The 23,998-nt window shown below is 47.2% G+C and overlaps 1 protein-coding gene across 5 annotated transcripts in view; it reads left to right on the forward strand.

Moving 5' to 3' along the window:
• Nucleotides 1-23,998, forward strand: part of IL1F10 (interleukin 1 family member 10) — a 50,133-nt gene that overhangs the window by 22,967 nt on the left and 3,168 nt on the right. For 3 of the 5 annotated variants that reach the window (XM_057497013.1, XM_057497014.1, XM_057497015.1), the window contains 2 exons: nucleotides 21,704-21,755; nucleotides 23,564-23,652. In XM_057497013.1, the coding sequence (XP_057352996.1) occupies nucleotides 21,704-21,755; nucleotides 23,564-23,652 (141 nt within the window). Of the gene's footprint in view, nucleotides 1-14,660; nucleotides 14,841-21,483; nucleotides 21,562-21,703; nucleotides 21,756-23,563; nucleotides 23,653-23,998 lie in introns of those variants that run through there. The other 2 variants (XM_036930681.2, XM_036930682.2) reach the window with 2 other exon arrangements.

Here is a 23,998-nt window from a genome sequence, read left to right on the forward strand (position 1 = left end):
AACTGGTGGTTGCCAGAGGAGTGGGGGTGGGAGGAGGAGCAAAACAGGTGAAGGGGATCCAGAGGTACAGACTTGCAGTTATAAAATAAGTAAGTCAGGATGAAGGTACAGCATAGGGAACATAGCCAATAATCCTGTAATAGCTTTGTACAGTAACAGGTGGTAACTACTTCACATGGTGAGCATTTAGTGATGTATGTAATTTTGAATTGTTGTGCTATATACCTGACACTAATATAACTGTATGTCAACTATACTTCAATTTAAAAATTAAAAAAAAATTTCAAATTAAAAAAAGAAAATGGTCAGCAATCAAAGGAAGTCTTTTGCATGAGGCGGGAGTGGGTGGGCGAATGGAGGGGAAAATGCCAGGAAAGGGTAGAGAGAGGGTACTCACCGAGAAAGGAGCATTCTGCCATCGCATTCTTAGAAGCCAGCAAACCGGAGGTGATTTGGGGGTTGAACACACTCACATCCACACCAACAAGGACTGGTTGAGTCAGGCCCCTGGAGGAGCAGGGAATGACAAGATGTGGTTCCAGGACGGGTGTATGCCAGGCCAAGTGGGCACTGGGGGGACGTAGGAGGGATGAGTCCTGATGTCCATACCTATGAAGTTTGCCCAGTGGGTACCCTGGAAGGTGCCGTGGTGAGTGCATTACCTGGGGGGCATTTTCATACTCCATTGTACAAATGAAGAAACTGAGGCTCAGAGAGGGTTGGTCACTTGCCTCAGTTGGTACGTGGTGCAGAGCAGATTCCAGTTCAGCCCTCCCTGTTTGCAGTGACTGCCCATTCCTCCTCCTTCTTGGTAGATTTGCCAACAGGCTCAGACAAGCCAAGATTTAGATGCTGCTAGGAGGACCCAAGACTCTGTGGGGAGGAAGGTGCTGCAAATGGCTGGGCATCGGGAGGGCGTCGTGGAGGAAGCAGCATGCCTGTGGGCTTTCAGGGCCCAGCTCATTTGCAGAAGGCAAATGTGTGCAGGAGAGGACATGACAATTTGAGGGGTGATACAAGCTAAAAGAACAGGAGGGTGGACAGGGGGAGACTTAGAGACAGTGCAGGGTCCAGGGGACAATGGGTGGAAATGCATGGGGGGTGCAAGAGCAGTGGGGACCTGCTGCAGGGAACCAGTGGGGAAGGACCTGATTGGCATAAGGAGGGGATGCTTGCCTCCCACAGATGGAGGTGGCATTGGCCTTTTTAGATTGAGACGGGGTTGGGGGCAGGAGGCCTGATTAGATCTGTGATCATAGCTATGATTTAAAACAGCTATTCACAAATTTCCAAATAAGTCAGGCCAATAATATATTTTTTTAATTTAGGAAACCAACCTTTAATTTTGACAGGGACCTTCATAAAAGTAAGTTATTTCACCATTACTTCATAAAAGAAAGACCATTTTTATCCCCCTACCCCATCAAAAAAAAAGGTAGGATAGCAGAAGAAAGGACAGCATTCTCAAAAAAAAAAAAAAAAGAATTGTCAATTACATCCCTTGATATTTAAATATCAATTATAGGGTTCTCCTTTTCTCATTTTATTTGATCCATTCTTATGCTAGCATTGGTTTAAGGACCCACCTGTAGAAACCACTGCTTTGAAAGATCTGGCAATAGTATTGAAGGCAAATTGAAGGTGAGAAGAGACTACAGACAGAGGAAAGATCTCTGTTCTTAGGAGCTATGGCAAAACTTTGGACCCACAGTTCTGTGGGAGTTGGGGGTGGCATGTCAGCATAGGAAGGGGAGCCAAGATGTAGGAGTTGCTCCTCACTCATGCTGTACCCTGTTGTCCTGTGACCATGGCAGCCGTGACTAGTGATCAGAGCACTCATTCTTGGGGTCCAAGACACAGCCCCATGGTCCTCAGTGTCCTACTCCAGGCAGCTTCCCCAGTGGATCGGAACCGGGTGACCCAGAGCCTCTCTGTTATCATTACACTGGGTGATTTCCTGTGAAGTGGGCTGGGGATAGGGATGGACATGGAGGAGTCCCAGGTGTTCCTGTGCTTCAGGTCTGGGATTCTGGGACAAGTGTGGTTGGTAGAATTATGGACCCCAGAGATGTCTACGTTCATTAGGAATGCCTGGAATCTGTCAACATGTTACCTTACATGGAAAAAGGGATTTTGCAGGTGGGATTAGGTTAAGGATCTCAAAATGGCTAAGACACTGTTGGCATAGATGATGACTGGAAGATCCTGCTGGGCCCACTGTAGTCACCAGGATTACATCTGAGTCAGAGATGAAGTGATGACAGAGGAGTGGTCAAGGAGATGTGGCCACAAGCCAAGGAATGGAGGTAGCCTCTGGAAATTGGAAAAGGCAAAGAACAGCTGCTTCCCTAAGGCCTCCAGAAGGAACACAGCTTTGCTGACTTCTTGATTTTTCACTAATACGAGGTTGTGTCATCAGTAGAGACAGAGTAGTCTGAAGGGTGCTGTGGAAAGGTGAGGGGTCTTGCTGTGGGCATTCTGGATGCCATATGCAACATGTGTCTTACTGAGGGGATGTCTGTCCAACACCTGGGACTTTAGGGACAGAAAGGAAGGAACAACAGTATTTCAAAAGGAAGAGAAGTGGATAATAATCATCATTTGTTGAGTACCTACAAGGTTTCTGGTTCTTTCACATGTTTTATTCATTTATTTTATTTAATCCTAATGACAACTTGGAGACAGTTATTTGTTTTTGTTTTGCTTTTACCAGATTTTCACAGGTAGGTGGCCAGAGGTTAGGAGTGGTGCTAAAGATTACTCAGCTAATAACAGACAGAAACCAGACTCAGTCTGGGTCTAACCTGGTTCTGGACTGTGTGCTTTTTTTCATCACTGTGTGGTCTTCTGGTTCTACTACATTTCTGAGGAAGGGAGTCAAGGGAGCTCCTGACAGATGCCCTGATTCTTCTTAGTAACACAGAAGATGAAGTTCTCAATAGATAATGTCAGGGTTAGGGGGTCGTTTTGAGAGGTTAGAAGTACAAAAAGTTCAGAGTGGTGGTAATAGGAGGGGAGAAAAGTCTTTAGAAGCCATGGAGGAGATGCTTCTCAGAAGGAAAGTTTCTTCACATCATGAGGTCACCAAGTCCAAGACCAGTGGGTGTCATGCATGATATCAGCAGTGACTCACTGTCTGTTAGCCCAGCAGAGGTGGGTGAGGTCAGGAGGCTGGACAGTGGGTAGGGGATCTAATACCTCCTGTCCTTACAGTTATCTATTCTTGGGTCTCTCCACTGTGGGGGCAGAAGAAGATGTGCAAATGGATTTCCCCAATGTCTGAGAGCTCAAAGGGGACAGGAAGAGCAATTGCTAAGCATCAGGATTTGTTGGCTGATGGAGTTGGGGTGTTCTGTACTGCATGCATCCTTCCCAGCCCACAATGGTAGGACACTGAGATGGGAGTGAAAAGATTTTGGTCTTAGTCTTTTCCAGTAGTTCATAAGCCTGAGTATATAGCTAACATTTATCAGGTACTCAGTATGTGTCAATAGCCTTACAGGTTTTCTTTGACCCCTATTGTACTGATGAAGAAACAGAAGTTTAGAGCAGCTCAGTAACTTGTCCAAGTTCACAGAGTTAGGAAATGGCATGGCCCAAATTTAAAACCAGGCTTATCCAAATCCCAATCCCATATGTGATCCAGTTTGCTATGAATTAAACATGGTTCTGAGTTTGAGAAACTCCCAGTCACAGTGAGGAAAGAGATGGAATTTCAGCCTACCAAAATGGTGTAGCAATGTAGAAATAAAAAGACGGGCATAGAAGCCCCTGGGGAGAAGCTCTGATACTGACCGGGGAATGCACCTTCTCAGAGGACGTGCCTTAGGGTGCTCAGGAGTGAACGAGCTTCTGTCCGGAAGGGAATTCTGGGTCAGCATGAAAATAGTAGATGTATTTAGGAAGAGTGAGGCTGGTGACAATGAATGAGTCATGAGTTTATGACATCAGGGGGTACTGTTGGCATGGATGATGACTGAAGATTCTGTGAAAAGAAAACCGTTAACACTTCTAGCTAAATCCTAAAGCCATGCTGGTTATACATCATCCCTCAGGAGAACCAAGTAGGTGAACATTTGGGGCTACATATCATTCTGTTCGGTAATCATTATATTGCTCATTAAGTATGTGTCGGGGTAACATTTTTGCCGAGATTTGTTTGATCAGAGCTGTAAATTCTATATGTGTGGGTGAGGTCAGGAGGCTGGACAGTGGGTAGGAGATCTAATAAACTTCTCAGTTTGTTACTCATACAATATGGTCATCCCATCATGAGGCACAGCTATATACGCTCAGAACTTTTTTTAAATACAGGGGCATTTGCATCCTAATTCCATATCCTGGGAGAACAGTAAACCTCAGAAATCTCCCCTTTTCTGAGCCTCAGTTGGGGGAGATGACACTATAGTATGTCAAAAGCATTTTCATTTGCCACCCAGTCTTCAAAAATTATACATTACAAATAGTTGGATAATTTTCCATGAATGTAAAACTGTAAATTAATTTTCCCTCTCTGTACATTGAGGATTTTTTCTAATCCTTTGTTGTTTTCATCTACACTGAAATAATCATGTAGTTTTGATACTCTGGATCATTTTCTATTGAATTATTTTCTGAAATGGGATTAATGGACCAAAAATCCATAACATTTTTTTATGGCTTTTGATACACATAACATAGCCACCTTCTGAAAATGTTGGAACAATAGCCTGTCACTGGTTTCAGATTCCACAGCAACCTCACCAACACTGGGAAGTGTTTTTTTTCCCCTAATTTTTGCTATTCATTAGGTATAAATGCCTCCTTTTAACTATGGTTTCCTTGTTAATGGTGGAAGGTAAGTATTTTCTATATTTCTGTTTTCCATCTGATTTCAACTTCTTGCAGATTTTCCTTTGCTCCCTTATCTACTAGAATTTTAATATTTTTCTTCTGAATTTGTATGACTCCAAAATCACACACGGGAAAATAAGCACAACGGTTTCTTGCTTATGCAGGAATGGACTAGGAACCAGAACAGCAAAAGGATAGTGAAGAAAGAAACCAAATAATAACTTAGAGTTTATTTTAATTTTTGAAATTTCAGAGTGGTTATTCTTAACCTTTTTTGAGATATAAGTCCTTACCCTCAAAATGATCCTGGCCCAATGCATAAAATTTAGATGAGTTCATGGACCCCTTGAGGTCTATCCATAGACCCTTCTCAGGTTAAGATCCTTTGTTCTATAATAACTGCTTCACATAAAATGTTAAATTAATCATTGCTTAATTTTACCTGTCTTAACAAAAAGTTAAATTGTTATGTTTTGTGTTAGAAGGTTAATGTTATAAATAATTTAATGTGGTCTTTATTTCTTTTCCTTTTTTTTTTTGAGAGTTTTGAGGTTATTGTTGGGTAAACCCCAAAGTCCCAAAGGGGAATTTGACCTGACCATTCAGACCTCCAACCTCAGGTATGACATGGTCCCAATAATGTGGGGACCTCAGAGTATGAAATAAAAATGGAAGATTAAGCCTCTTGAAAGACTTCAGGTTTATCAGATGCAGAATTTTAAATAACTATGCTTGAAATATTTAAAATAATAACATGAATAAAAACGTGAGCAAGAGATATGAATAACAAGTGATCTGGCAGTTTTGGGAAATAATTAAACTGAGTTTTTAGAAATCATAAATACAATTTTTGAAATAAAAACTTGGTGGATTTTTTTAAACAGCAGACTGAATGAATAGTAAAAGAAGCAGTATTGTACTGGAAGAATCCAAAAAAGAAAACACAGAATGCAGAACAGGCAATGTGATCTATGATAGACATATTAAGATACTGTGAAGATTGAATTAGGACTAACATACATCCAATACAGCTCCTTAAGGTAGAAATAGACAACAAGGAGAAAAACAATATCTGAAGAGTTAATATCTTAGAATATTCCAGAACTGATAAATAAATGAATCAACAGATCCAGGAAACACAGCTCATACAAATAAAGTTAAATAAAGAGAAATCCACACACAGATTTATTGTAACGAATCTGTATAACACCCAAATTAAAGAGATTATTTTACAAGTAGAGTGACAGTTGACTTCTCAAAAACAGTGGAAGCAGGAAGACAGTTGAATACTATCTTCAAAGTGCTGAGAGAAAACTGTCAATATGGAATTGTGTACCTATTAAAAGGACACAATAAGGATATTTCCAGTTTACTACCAACAAGCCCTCATTAAAGGAATATCTAAAGGGTGTTTTTAAAAGAAGTAAAATGATCGCAGAAAGAAATATTCATTTTCTTTATTAGTTGCTATAACAAATAACCACAAATTTATTGGTTCAGAACAACACAAAATTATTATCCTCCACTTCTCTAGTTCATCATTCTGATACAAGTCTCATTGCGCTACAATCAAGATGTCAACAGGGCTGCTCGGGGCTCTGGGAGACTGCTTCCACGCTTTTTCTACTTTCTAGAGACTGTCCACATTCCTTGGCTAGTGGCCCCTTCCTCATCTTCAAAGCCTTCAATGGCACATGGGTCCTTCTCATTTCATGTCACTCTGACTCCTCTTCTGCTTCCCTCTTTCCCTTTCAAGGACCCTTGTGATTACCTAGGGTCCACTCAGATAATCCAGGATAATCTCCCTACTTTAGGGTCAACTGATTAGCAACTTTCATTCCATCTGTAACCTTAGTTCCTTCCTTTTCCATGTAACCTAATATATTCACAGGTTCCAGGGAGTACGATGTAGACATCTTGGGGGTAGAGGCATTATTCTGCCTGTCACAGGAGCTCTGGATTATGTGTGAGAATGGTGAGCCAAGAAACCAGTAAACATGTAGGAAAATCTACTCAAACCTTGTCTTGTCTGTAAGAAAAAAAAATCTAAGTGTGGGTTTAGAGGAGGGACAGAACTAAATGCCATTCAGCAGTAACATAGAGGTTGATAGATTGATGTATTTTGGGAAAGGAGGTTTAGATATTTATTACCTTTAGTGAAAAGGTAATATTTCACCTGAAAAGTGAAATATTCATGGTAAAATAATGATCACTACTAAGAGAGCAGAATCAGAGTCTGTAACTTCTAAATCAGTTGGGAGGGATAATAGAAAAACAATAACAACTCCTCCCACAAAATAAGATAAGATAGGAGAAATAAGAATCATTGAAAAAGGGGTAAAGTAAAAATTAAAAATTAAGGTAGTAAGTCCAAGAATATTAAGGATTACCAAAAATGGATCTGAACTAAATTTCCTAGTTGAAAGATAGGTTGACAGATTGGAGTTTAGAATCTGGCTTATTTACAAGAAACATGCCTAAAATATAAAAAAGAAAAGTTGAAAGAAAGGGATGGCAGAACACAGCCAAGCACTCACTAGAGAAGACAGCTGGGCTACTCCGTCCACATCAGAGCAGAAGCCCATCGAGAAAGCATGAACACGAAGGGGGAGGCCGCAGCACAATGACCAGGTATTTAGCTCACTACAAATAGGTGACATTTCTAAACTTGTACAACTACAAAATAAATAAAGAAATAAATAGCCTCAACAGACATGAAATTTTGGAAGGGCCATGGCTGTCAGCTGACGTGTACTTACCATGTCTGTGTCACTCTAATAAGAGCTTTGCTGATATTATCAAAGTGCTACCACCATTCCCATTTCACAGGTGGGTAAACCTTCCCCATACAAGAAGAGGTTGCACTGGGGCCATGTCTTGGTTTCTTCTGGACCCTGCTCTCTGCAACTAAGCCCACACCTCACCTGGAAAACTTGTTCACACCATTCATCAGGAAGAGGGGTGATGTGCTTTTGCTGAAAGAGCAGTCACCCTCAAAACATGTTTAGTTAGGTCTGATGGAGGCTTCTGTGATTGCAAATAATCAAAAGTCCCCATGGTATGTCTGACCCAGGTAAATCATCTCTCACACACATACACAATGCTCACTTGGCCTGGCAGTAGTGCCAACACTCAGATCCCGGGTCCCACGGTCGAGCTCCTTGAAGAAACCACTGTGATTCTGGGGCTCAGAGGAAGGCCTTTTCTCTGGGCCCCTTTATCCTTACCTTGGGGTTTCTTTCTGTGCTGGACACTGGCTTCTTCAGCCTGAAACTTTCTCTGATCAATCACATCAGTCCCCCAGCATATTAGTCCCAAAAAAGGCCTCAGACTCATCCCAACATTAAAGAAACAATCCTTGCTGCCAGAGACTAAGGCTTCACTCTCTTCCACATTTTGAACTTCTGGCTAGAAATAGGTCTAAAGGCTGGCCAGCCATACATCTCCTAGTATCCTGTCATTTACAGCCCGTGTGTCACTGGAGGAAGCCCCTCACCTGGCAGGAGGCAGTCAAGTGTGCTGGAAAACCCATGGCTCTTCCTCTTCTGGCTCTCTGTCCTTAAGAAGTTACCGCCTTTCAACCTCTGATCTGTTGGTTGTCAAATGTCTTTGCTTGTTGAAGGGATGAAAACACAACTTGTATAAAGCACCTGGTGTGGTGCTGAGATGGGTGGGCACCTAACAAATGTTGCCCCCTTCCCACCTGAATAGGGAAGTTCACACTTTCTTGGATGGGCTGACTCTTGTTTCCATTGTGCCATCAGATCCACACGAAGGCCATGTCGGACATGGATTCTGGAGACAAATTTTCAGCCTTAGTTTTATCTACAGACTTTCCTGTCACTTACCCATCTCTCTCCATGTGCCAAATGGAGGTGTTTGCATTTAGTTTCTGCCACTTGGAGGACCCAAAATGTGTAGGATCCTGGCCATCCTCAGGTTTTGGGGTGGTCTTCTGATGGCATCTCTTAGATCACGTACTATCCTTCATGTGTAATAAAACTGCCATCTTCTATTTATATAGGGTTTAGTTCACAAAGCACATCCACACACACAGTCCTGTTTTTAATTGGTCTTGGCAACAATTCCATAAGGCAAGTAAAAGTTAGGTCAAGAATTATGATCCCCATTTTAGAGCCAGGAAAACCAAACCTCAGAAAGAAATAGACTTGTCCAGCAAACAGTCAGCAGGTAAATGAGAAGTTAAGATTTTCCAAACTGAGGTTTCCTAACTACATATCCAGTGCTTCATTTGTGAAGGAGGCATTCTGATAGATAAATGGACTCTGAATCAAACAGCTCTATGCCTCGGTTTTCTCATCTGTAAAATGAAGATAATAGTAACACATTTTTAAGACTGCTGTGAAAATTCAATGAGATATGACAGCATATGATATCAATCCGTACGATAGCGTGACAGCTGTGACTGGCCATTGTCACTGTAGATGCTGTGTGCCACCGAGATCTCCCTCCCAACCCCTCACCCATGAGAATGGCCAGAACTGAAGAGGTCACACCTCCTGCCCAGGAGAAGCATACATCCAGTGACCAGTCAAGGTGGGGATAGAAAGGCCTGGATCTCTTCCAGGGCCACCCATGCTCTAGATTTTGTTTGTTGTGACTGCCTTGCAGTTCAACTCTTCTTTTTGCTCTGTTCTTCCTTCCACACAAGTGTGGATCCTGAGATAATTCTCCAATAACTGCCCTGCCTGCTAATCTCCATTGCATGCTAGACTGTGCACACACATGAGAACCATCCTCTGTTGGTTGGGCATGAACCACAAAGGGGAGTGAGTTTGATTGAAACCATCTCCTCAGAGTCCTCTTCCAGCAGCCGGGCTGGCTTTAGGTGTGCACCCTGTGTTCTTGCCACAGATCAAGGGAGGCAAGCCCTCCTAAGCTCTAAGTCCATGACCCTGACCCCTGGCCCCTAGCACTGGGATCCGGCCAGCTGGAGAGGCCTCTAGGTCCGGGGCAACCCCATACTCTGGGCTGTTCCATTCTTGAGCACAGCCTTCTCTTCTCAGTGATGCAACCCTTTGTAACAGACCACAGGTCAATTGCATGTTCCTGTTATTGTGCACCGAGAGGCTCATGGCTCAGTCTCTCCAGGAATTCTGATGCACCGCAAGACCCTGTGGTCAGGGCATTTCTAGTTTACCCATGAAAGCCCCTGGCCTTAGAAAAGGAAGCATTCTCAGGTGACTAATGTTTAGGGCAGGGATTCCCAGGGCCCAGCCATCCTGTTACATGAACAAACCAACAGAGGTACATTTTAGTTCAATTTGCTTTTGGAGAAATAGGACCCCATAATTACCATCAGCTCCTCACCTCCCACTTCTCAAGACAAGCACACAGTGTAAGCGTGAAGACGCAAATCGAAGAGTTGCTAGCCTTTCCCTCACTGCCACCCCAAGGTGGGAATTCTGGAGCCCCCATTTCTGCCCCAAGTCCAGGGTCCCATGGATCTGGGGGCCAGGGCCCCTCCCACGGGCCCCTCCCACCCTGTATGCTCCTCCTCCCATTGCTTTCCCCTTGAACCCTACATGTTGGCTCTGGTGACTTAGAGTTGCCTGCATGCCCACCAGGCCTCCTCTCACTCTGGGCCTCTCTTCCTCCCTCCTGCCCTACCTGCCCCATCTTCCTGCCCTGGCCCCACCCCCCTGCCTGGGCTGGGTGTCTGGCTCTGTGCTCTCACCAAACCCTGTGCTGCTCATCCACATACCACCCCATGATGTGGTTTTCTGGAGGTGTGAGGACTGAATCCGTGAGGACGGGATTCGTCCCTGCTCACCTCTGCGCCCTCAGCATCTGACGTAGCACCTGTGGTGGTGTGTGGGGAGAACAAACTTCAGTGAGATACGACAGCATATGATATCAATCCATACGATAGCACGACAGCTGTGACTGGCCATTGTTACTGTAGATGCTATGTGCCGCCGAGATCTCCCTCCCAACCCCCCACCCGTGAGAATGGCCAGAACTGAAGAGGTCACACCTCCTGTTCAGGGGAAGTATACATCCAGGGACTAATCAAGGTGGGGATGATTATATAGATAATTGCAATAAGCATACATCCAGTGACCAATCAAGGTGTGTTATAATTGTAGGTTGTTGGTGCAAGGGACCCCACCGTGAGCTAGCTGGCATCCCTACCACTTGGCTGCTGCAAAGGAAAGAGGAAAGAGGCCACTCGTCCAGATGCAGCTTGAACAACAGCTGGAGGATTCAGGTTGCTCCGGCTCAGGTCTTATACATGATGCTCTGTAGCTGAGGATGGGGTTGGACTGCTGTACGGAAGGATGGAGGAGCGGCTCGCCAGCACAAGACTAACACACCTTCAACAAGCACTACAGAACCAATAGATTCATGCGCAGGAGCTTTGTGAACCGGAATGTTCTAAACACGTGTAGGACATGATCCCTCCCATTGCCAACTCGTGCTTTACGGGAGTCTGTCCCTTTGTATTTACATTTTGATTGACTCCTCCTTTCCCTTGTGTGTTTCTTGTTGGATTATTTAAGGCTTTGGTTGCAGGGGACAGACAGGCTTGGATCAGCTTTGGCTGTGACAGAGCATCGTGTATAAGACCTGAGCCAGAGCAACCAGGACACAGTGATTAGGAGGTGCATCGGAGACTCTCAAGACTAAAAAGAATGGATGTTATGAGACTGAAGGCAGCCATAACCACCTGTCAGTCGAAGGCCTGCCTTCTCATTTCTGCCTCTGTCTGCCCCTGTTCTCTTCCCACAGAATAGCTTCCTCTGCTTCCCCGAGCACTTGTGGAAGGTGGCCACTCTAAAGCTTATGGAATCTGAAGTCCTGTTTGAGAGCAGCTACATGTGACTTGGCCTCTCCATGTTCTAATCATTTATTCCTGGCACTGGGTGGTTTGAAGCAGTTGCCCACCACAAGGCCAGTAGGCTGTGGCCTGGGGACAAAGTTAGGTACATTTATATGTGTACTGGCCCCATGAGTTGTGGTGGTGGTGACGGGGGTGGTTCCCAGAAGCACAGATCATGGGTTAAGCACAGTCTGCAAGTCTTGACTTTGATTGATGTGCACTTTGTGTCAGTGTGCCATGCCGGGGAGCCTCCTTCATTTACAGAGATGTATGAGGGGTGTGTGTGTGTGAGAGAGAGACAGGGGCACTGTGCACGTGAGTGGTGCCACCATCTGTCCTTTATCCATTTCTCTGTGTGGCAGGTCCTGTGCTCTGAGGCAGGGATGTAACAGTGGACAAAACAGGCAGCTCTTGCTGGGACTGCCAGGGAGGCAGATCACAGAGGATCACACAAATGAAGCATCTGAGCTGGGTCTTCGGGATGACAGCTGACTGAACAGTGGGGTGGGGCAAGGGGAGGCATTCCAGGTGGAGAATGAGCCTAGGCAGAGATTCGGAGGCAGGAGGAAGAGACAAACTTGAGGAATCAAAAGGCCTGTGTGACTAGAGTTCAGAGAATAAGGGGGGTTGTTTTGCACGCTGAGCCTGGAGCCCAGCTGTGTGGACTTTTGGACCCTGTAAGGACTTCAGTGTTTATCTAAAACCATGGGAAACAGCTCAAGAGTTTATAATCATCAGAATGGGAAAACCAAGGCCATCTCTTTTCAAAACTCAGGTGCATGGCTATGGCCTCAAGTGCTGAAACTAGAAGGAGGTGGCTGCCTGCTCAGGCCACTCTCCCCTGTCTGCAGGGAGGGAGGGATTCACCCAGGCTCTCAGTCCACTAGCCCCTGGGCCTAGGGTACGACTTCCCTTTGGGGCCCTGGGGTCTCTCCTGTCAAGAGATCCTCTGCAGCTGTCCCAGCCCAAGATGGGGCTCTAATAACATGGACCTCAGTGTCCTGCTCCTCATTTCCTGACACCTGTGTACCTGGTTACTTCCTGCCTCCTATCCAGGCCCCTTCCCCTTCCTCCCTGTGCAGCGGGCTCACCTGAGGCAGGTCAGTGCTAGAGCGGCTGGTCAGTCAGTCCTTGGGGGTGGAGTGCCTCAGGGTTCTTCAGAAGTTCCCTCACCAGGTTCAAGGGTCCCCAGCCACCAGAAATTCCCAAGTTTCTGAATGCCAGCTCTTCCTACAATTGCCAGTCTCTGAGACATTGGGCTCCAGGCTTCTCAGGTGCTCTGAGTGCCCCAGGCCAGGCCACTGATCCCTCAGAGCTTTACAGCTTTGGAAGAGTAGTGTCAGACTTGGCAAAGAATGTTCTGGAGTGGGCCAGGCCCTGGGGGTTAGTGATACCCACGTGGTCCCTCCACCCTGGATGTACCCCAATGTCGGGGCTGACCAGGGAATGCCCAGCTTTATGCATTGGTCAACATGGCATCCCCTGGCCCTGACTGGCAGCCTAGTTTACCATCACCTTACTGACCCCAGACCAGGCCAGGCCCCTAGCTTCCCAGGGAAGAAATCAGACCTGTGCCCGATGAGAATAATATCTGTGTTCTATTACCTTGTGGCTGCTGGCTCAGTCCTAACGACCTCTCCACGAGCTGGTCTTACTGCCCATTGTACAGGTGTCCCAGGATCATGCCGATGCCATCATGACCCCATGTCTGCACCCCCAGGAGGCAGAGCCCATGTCAGGGCTGCTCCTCCTGATGTAACCGACACACCTTGATGACAAAATGGGCTCCATGGGCAGGTCCCCTGGCTGCCCCAGGCCAAACTTTCCAGGTTTACAAAATTAGTTCCTGATTCATTAGCAAATAGGCATTTCTCCACCAAAGCCATTTCAGAAACTCCCAGCCCAGCCTTAGAAGCCCTGGCACTCCAGCTGGTGAGCCGAGGCTGAGGGGAGCAGGAAGTGGAGGCGCTGTGGGAAGTCCCTGTGGTCAGGAGCACCCCTGCACAGGGCATCCTGCGTCTCTGGCTCCCTGTACCCCAGCCTGACTTCAGGCCCTGTGGGCTGAGCCAAGGGACCCTGGGAGCAAGCCCAGGCCGCAGAGACAGGGTTGGGGGAGTGAGGGCCTCTAACAGACTCCTCTGGAGAGTTTATGAGCAATGAGCCCTCTGCAAGTGAGCAGGGCCTGTCCTTCCCCCACAGGAGGAATGGTTAAAGGTGGCAGGATGGAGGCAGTCCCAGGGCAGGTTTGCCCCTTCTCTATTCCCTTTCCCTGATGGCGGTGTCCAGGGCCGTGACAGCAGGTGCTGAAGGGCAGAGAGGAGAAGGTTGAGAATGTAGGGTCTTCCAGAGAAGGTGGAGACTGAGCATCTGTTTGGTGGACAGCATCATGCCAACAATTAGGTATGGAGCCTGAGGGCCACTGAAGAGGGGTGGATGCCAATGTCCCCAAAGTCACGCCCTAGCCATATGGGCCTCCACATGGCCCCCAAACAAACTATGAAGACCCCCATCCACAGGCTTCTGCACTTGCTCTGGAATTCTTGTTCTTCCTGACATCAGTCAGGCCTCAGCAAAAATGTCGCCTGTTCAGAGAGGCTTCCCCTGGTAACTTTCACCCACCCCTGGGTCCCCCCCAAACATCATGCTTTGGACTTCCCCTATAGTGCTTTCTGCCATATGAAGTTAGTTTATTTGTTTACTTGTTCCTTGCTGCCTTCCTCTGTCAGAACATCAGGAACCTCATCTGGCTTTGCCCCAGTGCCTGGAGGAGTGCCTGGCATTTTGTCGAATGCATGTGTACATGGTTGGTGGCAACAGGGGCTGGGTGGGCACAAAGGTCCAGCCCCACTAATACAGCTCAGTTCCTCACATGTACCGCCAGTTTTTTGCAGATAAGAACCGGTTTGGCTTCTGTTAGCCTGAGTCACTCTTCTGGAAGCTGGGCCTGGCCAGCCCTGAGTGGGTGTGTGGAAAGGCAGGCTGTAGCTCTTCTCTCCCTCTGCTCAGGTAGTCGGGAAGAGGGACAGCTGTGCAGGGGAGGTCCTGGTGGCACAGGTGCTGTCTGGGCGGCCCTCCTCTCCGTGTGGCATCTCAGACTGGAGCCTGAGGCTGAAAGACATTGGAGACTTCGCATTCCGTCAGGCCCTCCTCATGGCTAATTTAGGTAGGCTCCTTCTTCTTCTATTTTCTCATCTGAAGAATTGGGAAGAAATGGTCTACCCTTGGTGTTTATCAAAAGCTTTCAGATGAAAAGCAAGCTTCTAGGGCCTAGAGCTCCTGGCCTCTCTGGGAGATCCGGCCCCTGTGGAGGCCACGGCCCCCTTGGGGAAGCCATGCAGATGCACTGAGGCAGGGCTGTGAGCTCAGTGCCTGCTGCGCCAGCAGGTAAGCAGGGGCTGCATGTCCACTTTGAGAAAAACAATGGAGCTTTTAGAGTTTATGGGTCATTTTCCACTGTTGGAAGGGACATTTCACTGTAAATGAGGGAAGGAAAAGTGTGAGCTCAGTGGGCAAAAAATAAAATCTGGCACTCAGCTGTAAGACCTAGGGGGTGACAGGGAAGGGTAGGGTCTGCAGAGAAGTAGCGGCTGTCACTAATTAGTTCCAGCAGATGGTTGTCACATGAGAATGCAAGCCCAGATGGCCAGAACTTCTCATTTTTCAAGAAGAGTAAGGCACTCTGATTTCATTATGTGTAGTATTTTGATTAAGTAAAACAATAAAGTGAACAAATAAAATATTCAATCTACAAACTACCAGCCTGCCATCTGTTAAGATCTATGTGGGGCAGAGAAAAGATCTTAAGATTGGTGGGCTGAAGACTCAGTTTCGAGTTCAAAGTTGGCCTCTAATGGGTAAATTATTTCTCCTTTCTGGGTCTCAATTTCCTCACTGTCAAGAGGAAGCCTGGGAACTCTCTGGGTTTCAGGGGCACAGTAACAGCTAACACTTCCACAGTGCTTATGACAAGCCAGGCAGCACTATGATGAGCTCTTTGTCTGGTTTATCTCCTTGAATCCTCACAAGACTGCTGCTGTTCACATTTTCAGACGTGGAAATTGGGGCATGGAGAGGTTAAATAATTTTCCCAAGGCCAATACAAGGGGAGGAGCCAGGCTTGACTGCAGACGGTCAGCTCCGAACCACTGCCCTAGGCTATAAGGGCCCAGACTGAAGGAGATCACAGGGTGAGAAGTACTTTGTGAACCACACACAGTTATTCCAAGGACAGAAAATCCTTCCCTTTGCTCCAGTGGGTGTAGCAGTCTCTGGTGGGATGTACTAAAATGTGAGCCCAATGGTCTTAGGTCTTTTTCAAATGTGTAAAGGAGGGTGCCACTCCCAGAACCAGGCAGTGACAAAATGTGAAGAAATTGCTGTAATTAAAAATGGTTAACTCCAAAATATTTTATACTGGCACATAGTAGGGGCTAAAGTATCTGAACTTGAATTGGATTGAATTAAGGAGACAAATGCATGTAAGCTCAATGAAGACACCATGTTTCCTGGGAGGAGGACCCACATCTTCCAGGATTACGGCTGGTACCATCTGCCAGAGAACTGGACTCTGAGAAGATGGAAAGAACATGGAGAGATTCATGATTTGATGGAAATGCTGGGAGAGTAAGGGCAAAGGAGCAAGGATGAAGGTGGGACCACCCAGCTGTATTCCACGTTACCCTGGACAAGTCATTTACCTTGCTGGACCTTGGCTGCCTGTCTATACCACTGACCTGACAGCTAATGTGTGTGAAGGAAAGGGAGGAGGAAGAGGAGGAGGTGAAAGTGAAGACAAGACAATGAAAGGGTATAGCCTTTCTATGACCTAAGTTTGAAAACATTTTTAATCTACTAGACGATGATCACGTTTTGATCACATAGTTGCAGGAAATTAAATATGAACGGCTTAATTAAAGATTAACATGATCAGAATGAGAATAATTAATATAATATCTGCTATAGTCTGTTTTCTTGAGTGGAAGCCTTATCCACCTATTTGTTTAAGAACATGGACTACATTAGTGCTGCTAAAAACAGGCCAATAGGCAAGGCAGTGACTAATGGTTAATTATGCCTGCAATTTGTGGCACCAGTCACCAGATGGCGCCACACCATTTAAGGGGTCCTATCATAATGGGACCCATCACTTCAGTTTTTCAGGGACTGAGGGGTTTTGTAGGATGTGGAATTTTCAGTACTAATACTGGGAAAGTCTGGAAAAACTAGGGACTTTCAGTACTAGACCTGGGAAAGTACTGGAAAAACAACAGGCCAGCTGATTCCTCAACCAGGTAAAGAGCTTTCTCTTTAGCATATGTAAGATTTTGGGATCACCCTTTCCTTATCACCAAAATGACTCCTAAAATTTTAAAGCAATCATAGAATAAATCATTGCTCTGTAAGATGTGAGTTCAAACCAAAAGGAACACCATAAAAACATATATAAGTCTTGCTTCTGTTGATGGTCCAATGACACAGAGAGGAACAAGTTTAGCTGCTTTGCTGGCAGAACTGTGGTGTGAGAAGGAATATAAGCACTGGGTTCAACTCCTGCCTCAGCCAAGATCTGGGATACCTCATTTAATCTTTCTGAGCCTTGATTTCTTATTCTACAAAGTGAGTGTAAAGCGTGTACTCATCTTGAGGGTGGATGGCTGGAAATACACCCACCTTACACAGCTGTTACGAGGACTAAGTGAGATCTATACAAAGGAATAGAGCATACAAACTGAAGCACAGCAGGTAAGAAACAGAGCTGTCCCTATCCCCAAGTTCCTATTCCTTTTCCTCTCCTGCCTGCAGAGAAGTTGCCTTATAAAGTCAAGAAGGCAAGAGCAGACACCAGCCTCTGGAAATATAAGATAACCAGATAAATAATGGCTTTCAATGCAGATTCGTATCACACCCATAAACTGCTGGAGCAAAACTATCTTGGAAGACTCTGAACCTCAGAAATGATTCACAATAAGTTTACTTAATGGGAGGAGAGCAAGCTTCTTGTAAAGTAGCACCCCATAACAGCAGGCTTTATTTACAGTCTTCAGAATGACCTTCACTGGTGTCTTGTCAGTGGGTTTCAGCCCTGGACAAGTTCACTATGGATTCAATGAGACCAAAAAATGACAATGGAATGTTCTTGGGGTGAAAGGGTTTATACCCAACTTTATTCCCGCAGTGGCAAGTCAATCACTAGAATCCTGTCCTCCAAGAGTGAGTCTGCATGTGGCAAGCTGGTCTCTGCCTCTGGGCCACTCTGCCCTGGCAGCTGTCTCAGTCTCTGTCCTCGTTTCTGCTCTTCTGTAGCCATGCGTCTGTGCAGCTGTGTGACTGTGTTACCCAGAACACTGGGTAGAGCTCTTCATATAGAGTCAATAGCAAAGTATTGCCCACACGTGTGTAGTGAGCTAGCTGACCAGGACCAGGTGAGAATCCTGGCCACAGGAACCTTCACTTTATCCACAACCGGCCAGGAGGTAGATGTGGTCACCCCGATGGCTGCAGCTTGGTGAGCAGAGATGCCCACGGGAACTTCATCTCCACACCTGACCTGCTGCTGGAGGGAGCTCCTGGGAAGCTGCTGATCTGGTTTAAACTGGCTTAGCTACCTGGCAGGACTGGGTAGGTGGAGACTGACAAAGAGAAGACCTCGGCTTATATACTTGTTCTTCCTCCTCCTCTTTGTACTAATGTATTTTCCCGTCTCTTGGAAGGAGTAACCAGCATCTTTACTCCATTATCTTAGTAAAAAATTAGTGTTTGGAGAATAGTACTGTCTGTATTGCATGCTGTGTGCTCTCACACTCAAGGCACTCAAGAACTAGTTGAAGAATCTAAATAGGAGTTGAAGCCATTACAACTTACGGTGCTCACCTGCTATTTAAACTTTCCCAAGCAGTGCTTGGGTGACTCAGTGCAGCACAGCTGAAAAGGTTTGCACTGAGATTCACCCAGGTTTCCTGATAAACAATTTATCAGGAGGAATTGTTTTCTTTGGTGGCAACAGGACCTAGGGATGAGTCATTCAGGCTGAGTTGCAAAGAGACTAGAATTGGGGAATGGGGCCATTTCTCTCTAGAAAGTCTCCCTGCTCCTGTGGGGAGCTGGGGGACTGTGCGTGTGGCTTTCCAGCTCAGCACTCAGAGATGAGGAGCTGGGAGGGAAGGCACAAGGTGCTGGCTGCTCAGGCAGAGTCCAACATCATTAAACTCAGTGCAGGGAGTGGGGTGAAGGGCTGAGCACCCAGACCTGAGAATAAGTTTAGTCACAGATGTCCTTTGGACAGAAAGCATAGGGACACCAACGGTTCTGATAAGATGGAACCAGGAATGGAATTGTGGCTAGTGTCTCCTCCCCCCTTAATTCCTGCTGCAGCCCAGAGGGAGTGAGGGCTCCCTCCAAGCCCCGGAGGCAAACAGGCTTGAGACAGAATAGGAAGGGGGGCCTGGAGAGCAGGGCCATGCCCACTGGGCTGGGGCCCTGACTGACCTCTCCTGCTCTGCCTGGGATGAAGAAACACGTAATAGCTGACTATTGTTTGAATATTTCTTACGCAGGAGAGTCAGGGTCAGTACAACGTGTGCAACATCTCCATCCTCCCAGCAACCCATGACAAGGCTTCGGTTATTAGCCCCATCCCGTGGGCAGTGGATCTGAAACTGAGAGAGTGCCAGCACATTGCCCACAGCTTGTGAATGAAACGGAGGATGCAGCCCTCAACTTCACAGCAGCACCCTGGGCCCCCTCCCCCAAACCCAGACAGGCTTCCCGGGTGTCCCTTCTTGGGGCACAGACCTGGAAAAGGGGGGAAACTCTGGGCTCTGCTCTCCAGGAGAAATCTGTCTGAGTCTGGGTTGGGGACAGAGGAACATTTACTCAGGAGCCACAGTGCAGGCAGAACCTTGGAAGACTGTCTGCTGAGGCAGGCAGGAGGGGCCCTCGGCCCCACAAAGGAACATCACTTCCCTTTTTCGATCTTCAAGGACACTTGGAGGGATGCTGACTTAACAGTTGAGGACTTCAGAAGTTGACACGTAGGAGAGAACTCGTATCAGGGGGTGCTAGCTGCTGTCCATGTCAGCAGGTGCTGTGATCAAGTTATGCACCCGATGATTCATCAGTATTCCAGAAATTATAAATGCGACCCAGCAAATACCACAAGGCAGCAAGTGACCAAATGAGCCCTTACACATCGCTTCCTTGGGTCAGCCCTGACAGGACAAACAGAGCGGCCCCTCGGCCTCAAAGACAGACATTATTTCTCACACGGTTTCAAAGGTGAACGACTCTGTCAAAGTCACACGATCTGTGAGACAGAGCAGGGTTTCTGACGTGCCATTTTGTCCTTCAAAGTCATCACTCAGGAAACACAATTTTTCCATTTGCTCTGAAAATGGAGCTTTTTGAAGAGTTGAGTAATTCATTTGTAAACTGTTTATAAAAAAAATTTACTGAGGTGTAATTGACATGTAACATTGTATTCACATCAGGTGTACAACAAGAATGGCTCGCCTGTCACCAGATTTAGTTATAAAAGTTTTTCTTGTCATGAGAACTTTTAAGTAGATCTTAAAACAACTTTCAAATGTGCAGTGTAGCCTTCCTCCTTAAAGGATTCTATCCTCATTTGGATACAGACTCTGATTCATAGGTTGAATATAAAGTCAGACTCATCAAGACCAACTTCTGTAGCAGCATAACCCCTGACTGGGAGTCAGAAGACCGAAATTTCTGGCCATACCTTTACTGTCCACAAGCTGTGTGACCTTGGGAAGGACCCTTTCCCTCTCTGGATCTTTCTGGGTGTTGAATACGATGATAGGGTAGGATAGGGCGGTTGCTGAGCCCCCATCCAGTTCTTAAATGTTACACTGCTTGTACACTGGCATAAGTAATGCAATCATACAGATCACGTAGAAGCCCTCTTCATGATCTTTCCATCCACAAACAGGTGCATGCTTACCTCTTCCCTGTCCAGAATGTAGTAAGGAAGGAAGCTGATGTTTATCATACCACTAGGGGCTAGAACGTCCCTCTCCCTCCTTCCCACCTCCCCTTCCTCTCTCTTCCCTTCCACCTGTGAGGAATTACGATCCATCTCATTCTGAGCATGAAGAGGCAGAGGCCAAATAAGGCAAGTGGCTTGTGGCAGGTCACACAGGTGGCAAATGGCAAGTGGCAGAGGTGGAATTTGGATCCACTTCTCTCCACGTGCTGAGTTCACCCCATTTCCTGAGACTAACTTTATAGGCATGGGCGGCAGGAATAGGACCTCTCAGGAAGTTTACTCTAGAGCAGGGTCAGCAAACGTTAAGCAAACCTGGCCACTACCTGTTTTTGTAAATAAAGCTGTATTGGAACATAATTAGTTTGCTCATGTACAGATGGTCTTCAACTGTTTAAGCTGCCACAACTGGGTTGAGTAATCATGACAGAGACCATACGGCCCACTAATCCTAAAATATTTACCGTGTGGCCCTTTACAGAGGTTCTCCAGCTGCTGGTTGAGAGTCCAGAAAGTCTGCCCTCCTTCAAAGAACACAAAGTGACATGTGCCATCCAGCATGCTGGGGCCTCGCCACTTGGCTGGGAACAGGAATGTTGTCCCTCAGATCTATTCTTTTAAGTCAACAGACAGTCTCAGAATACCTGTTAGGCAGATTAGGGAATCTGATTTTCATCAGGCTGTTCTTCCCAAGAACTCAGTGAAGGGGAAACAGAATCTAAATTTTGGGGAAATTACACAGGGGGAAAAAGGGAGGGAGTCAGTTACAACACCTATTGCGACACTCGGCAGGGCTGAAAGTGACAACAGCAAAGGTTTCTCTTTTTGGAAATGTGAGGGCATTTCCGTTTCTGAGTGGACAGGGTGGCAACAGCCTGGTTTGGTGAGTGACTATTTTCTTTATAAGCAGCTCCTCTGGGTCCGAAATGGCAGTCTCCCCTTGCCCTGCTCTGATCACAGGATGGAAATCTGCAGGTGTGGCCGTGGTTACCTAATCTCTCTCCTGCTTTTCCTGTTCCACTCAGAGACAGCCTGCCTCCCTTTGCAGAAGAGACCCTGCAGGATGCAGGCCTTCAGGTAAGGCTGACTCAGAGGAGGCGGGTGGACAGGCAGGACAATGCCCATGTGTCCCAGCCACCTGGGGCTGCTGGCCTCCACAGGCCTGGGAGCTGGGTTTGTGCAGGGATGGAACAGCCATTATTTCAGGAAGAGCCAGCCACACGCATGGGCTTTAGGGCTTCTGTTTCAGAGTACTATGGATGTGCACAGCTTGGCCCGAGGCCTGGCCTATTTCCCCAGAGACTCTGGCAAGTCAGTGAATGACAGACATGTGCCCAGGAGCCATGCTGGGGTTTGGACCCACCGAGTGTGCCAGGCAAAGCAGCAGAGAGGGGCGCCAGGCAGGGCACGGCCCAAAGCCCCAGCTTGAGGGTTAGCAATGCCTGCCAATGTTGACACCATAGGGGATCCGGCTCCCCTGGGGCCTCAGACTCCCCATCGATGACTCCCTGCCTGCCTCACAGGGTTGTTGTGAAGATCAAATGCACAGATCACAGTGACAGCATTCTGCAAACTGAAAAATGCCTGAAAGTATGTGGTTTTTAAAACCAGGTCAGGAGCTCTCTGAGATGTCACTGTCACTGGTGTAGAAATGACAGGTGGCAGTGTTGATAAAAACAGTGCTGTTCCCGTGCCCTCTGTCCTGTGACATCCCAGGACAGAAGCCATATCTGGGTGGCTGCACCCTCGAGTTCTGACTTTCCTGGCCCAAGGCTGTGGGTTGGACCTGTGAAGTGTGCATGTGTGTGTGCGTGTACCTGCTGCCCCGCTCTACCCGCCTCCCCACTGGCCCCAGCAGGCCACACACACACCCCAGCACCTCTTCCCTTTCCCACATGCCGAGGGCTTCATGAGACTTGCCTCTGCTGCCTCCTATCTGTGGGAGCTCCCGGAGGTCTCTCCCACGGCATGTTCAGTCTCCATGGAAGGAGCCTCATCCGGGAACTAAGAATAATCACAAAAAGGTCAAATGCTCACACACATGTGGAAAGAGCTTCACAGTTTGCCTGGCTACCACCTCTCACCTAGCTCATGGGCTCCTCAAGCCACCTGTTGTGGGGGCTTGTTAGCCACACTTCACATGTGAGCAGATGAGGTCCAGGGTCACACTGGTGGGTGGAGGGGAGTGGGGCCCACGTCCTGCCTGGGGCTCTGTCTACTGCGTCCCACTGCTGCTTTCAGCCTGGGGACCGTTCTTTTTCTCAAGAAGAAAAGACTGGGAGCCAGAAACAGGCCACTGGGGGAGCTGTAGGGGAAGCTGACTTGTTCGCAGGGACAGCTGCCGGTGCCAGACCCAGAGCGGGTTACTGGCTGGCGGAGGACAGGCTCTGAGGACACATCTTCATGATCGAAGTCTCAGAATAAGTTAACTGCAAGGTGCTCTGTCCCTTGAAACCTCTTACACTGTGTTGTGGTGGCCACTAGTCTCTGATGACTCTTTTAATTTAGAGTGAAATTATAAATAAGAATAAAATAAAAGATTCAGATCCTCAGTCACACCACATTTCAAGAGCTCAAGAGCCACATGTGGCTGGTGGCTAGTCTCTTGGACAGTGCAGACGAGGAACATTTCTGCACTCCAGAAAGTTCTAGTGGGTGGCATTACTCTGGAGCATGCTTTGCCAAAGTGCAAGGGGCCTGCCCTGGGAGTCTGCAAATGGGGAGCAGGGCGAGGAGAGGGTGGGATGTGGGGACTCTGCTTCCCAGCTGTGGGAGTTGGGCCATTCTCCCCACCAGTGTCAACCATCTGTGCTGGGGGGTAGGGGGCGGACGCAGACTCAGTGAACTCTGAGTGGAGCCCTCTCACCTGTCCTCTCGCTTTTCAGAATCTGGGATGTTAACCAGAAGACCTTCTACCTGAGGAATAACCAACTAATTGCTGGATACTTGCAAGGACCAAATATTAAACTAGAAGGTGAGTGGTTGCCAGGAGAAGTGATGTTGTTAAGGTGCCCAAGCTACTTTGCCTCGGAGTCTGCAGCAGTGTTGTGGCCTCCCAGAAACCTTAGTTGAGGCTCCGATCCCCATTGGACATTTGTGGCCAAGTTTGGTGCTGGGGAGCCTGGACACTACAGGGCACACTTGAGTGCAGCCTTGAGGGGTCTTGGGCTGAGAGCCACCAGCCACAGGCACAGTGGTCCCAGGGCCACAGCTGGCAGGGGCAGGGCCCAGGGGGCAGGATCAGCCTCCTCCCTCCTGTGCCTATGAAGCCTCCCATATTCCTGTATGTTCAAACCCTGACTCCCTCCAAATTGAGCACA

Source organism: Manis pentadactyla, chromosome 2 (assembly GCF_030020395.1).
Source record: "Manis pentadactyla isolate mManPen7 chromosome 2, mManPen7.hap1, whole genome shotgun sequence".
NCBI lineage: Eukaryota > Metazoa > Chordata > Mammalia > Pholidota > Manidae > Manis > Manis pentadactyla.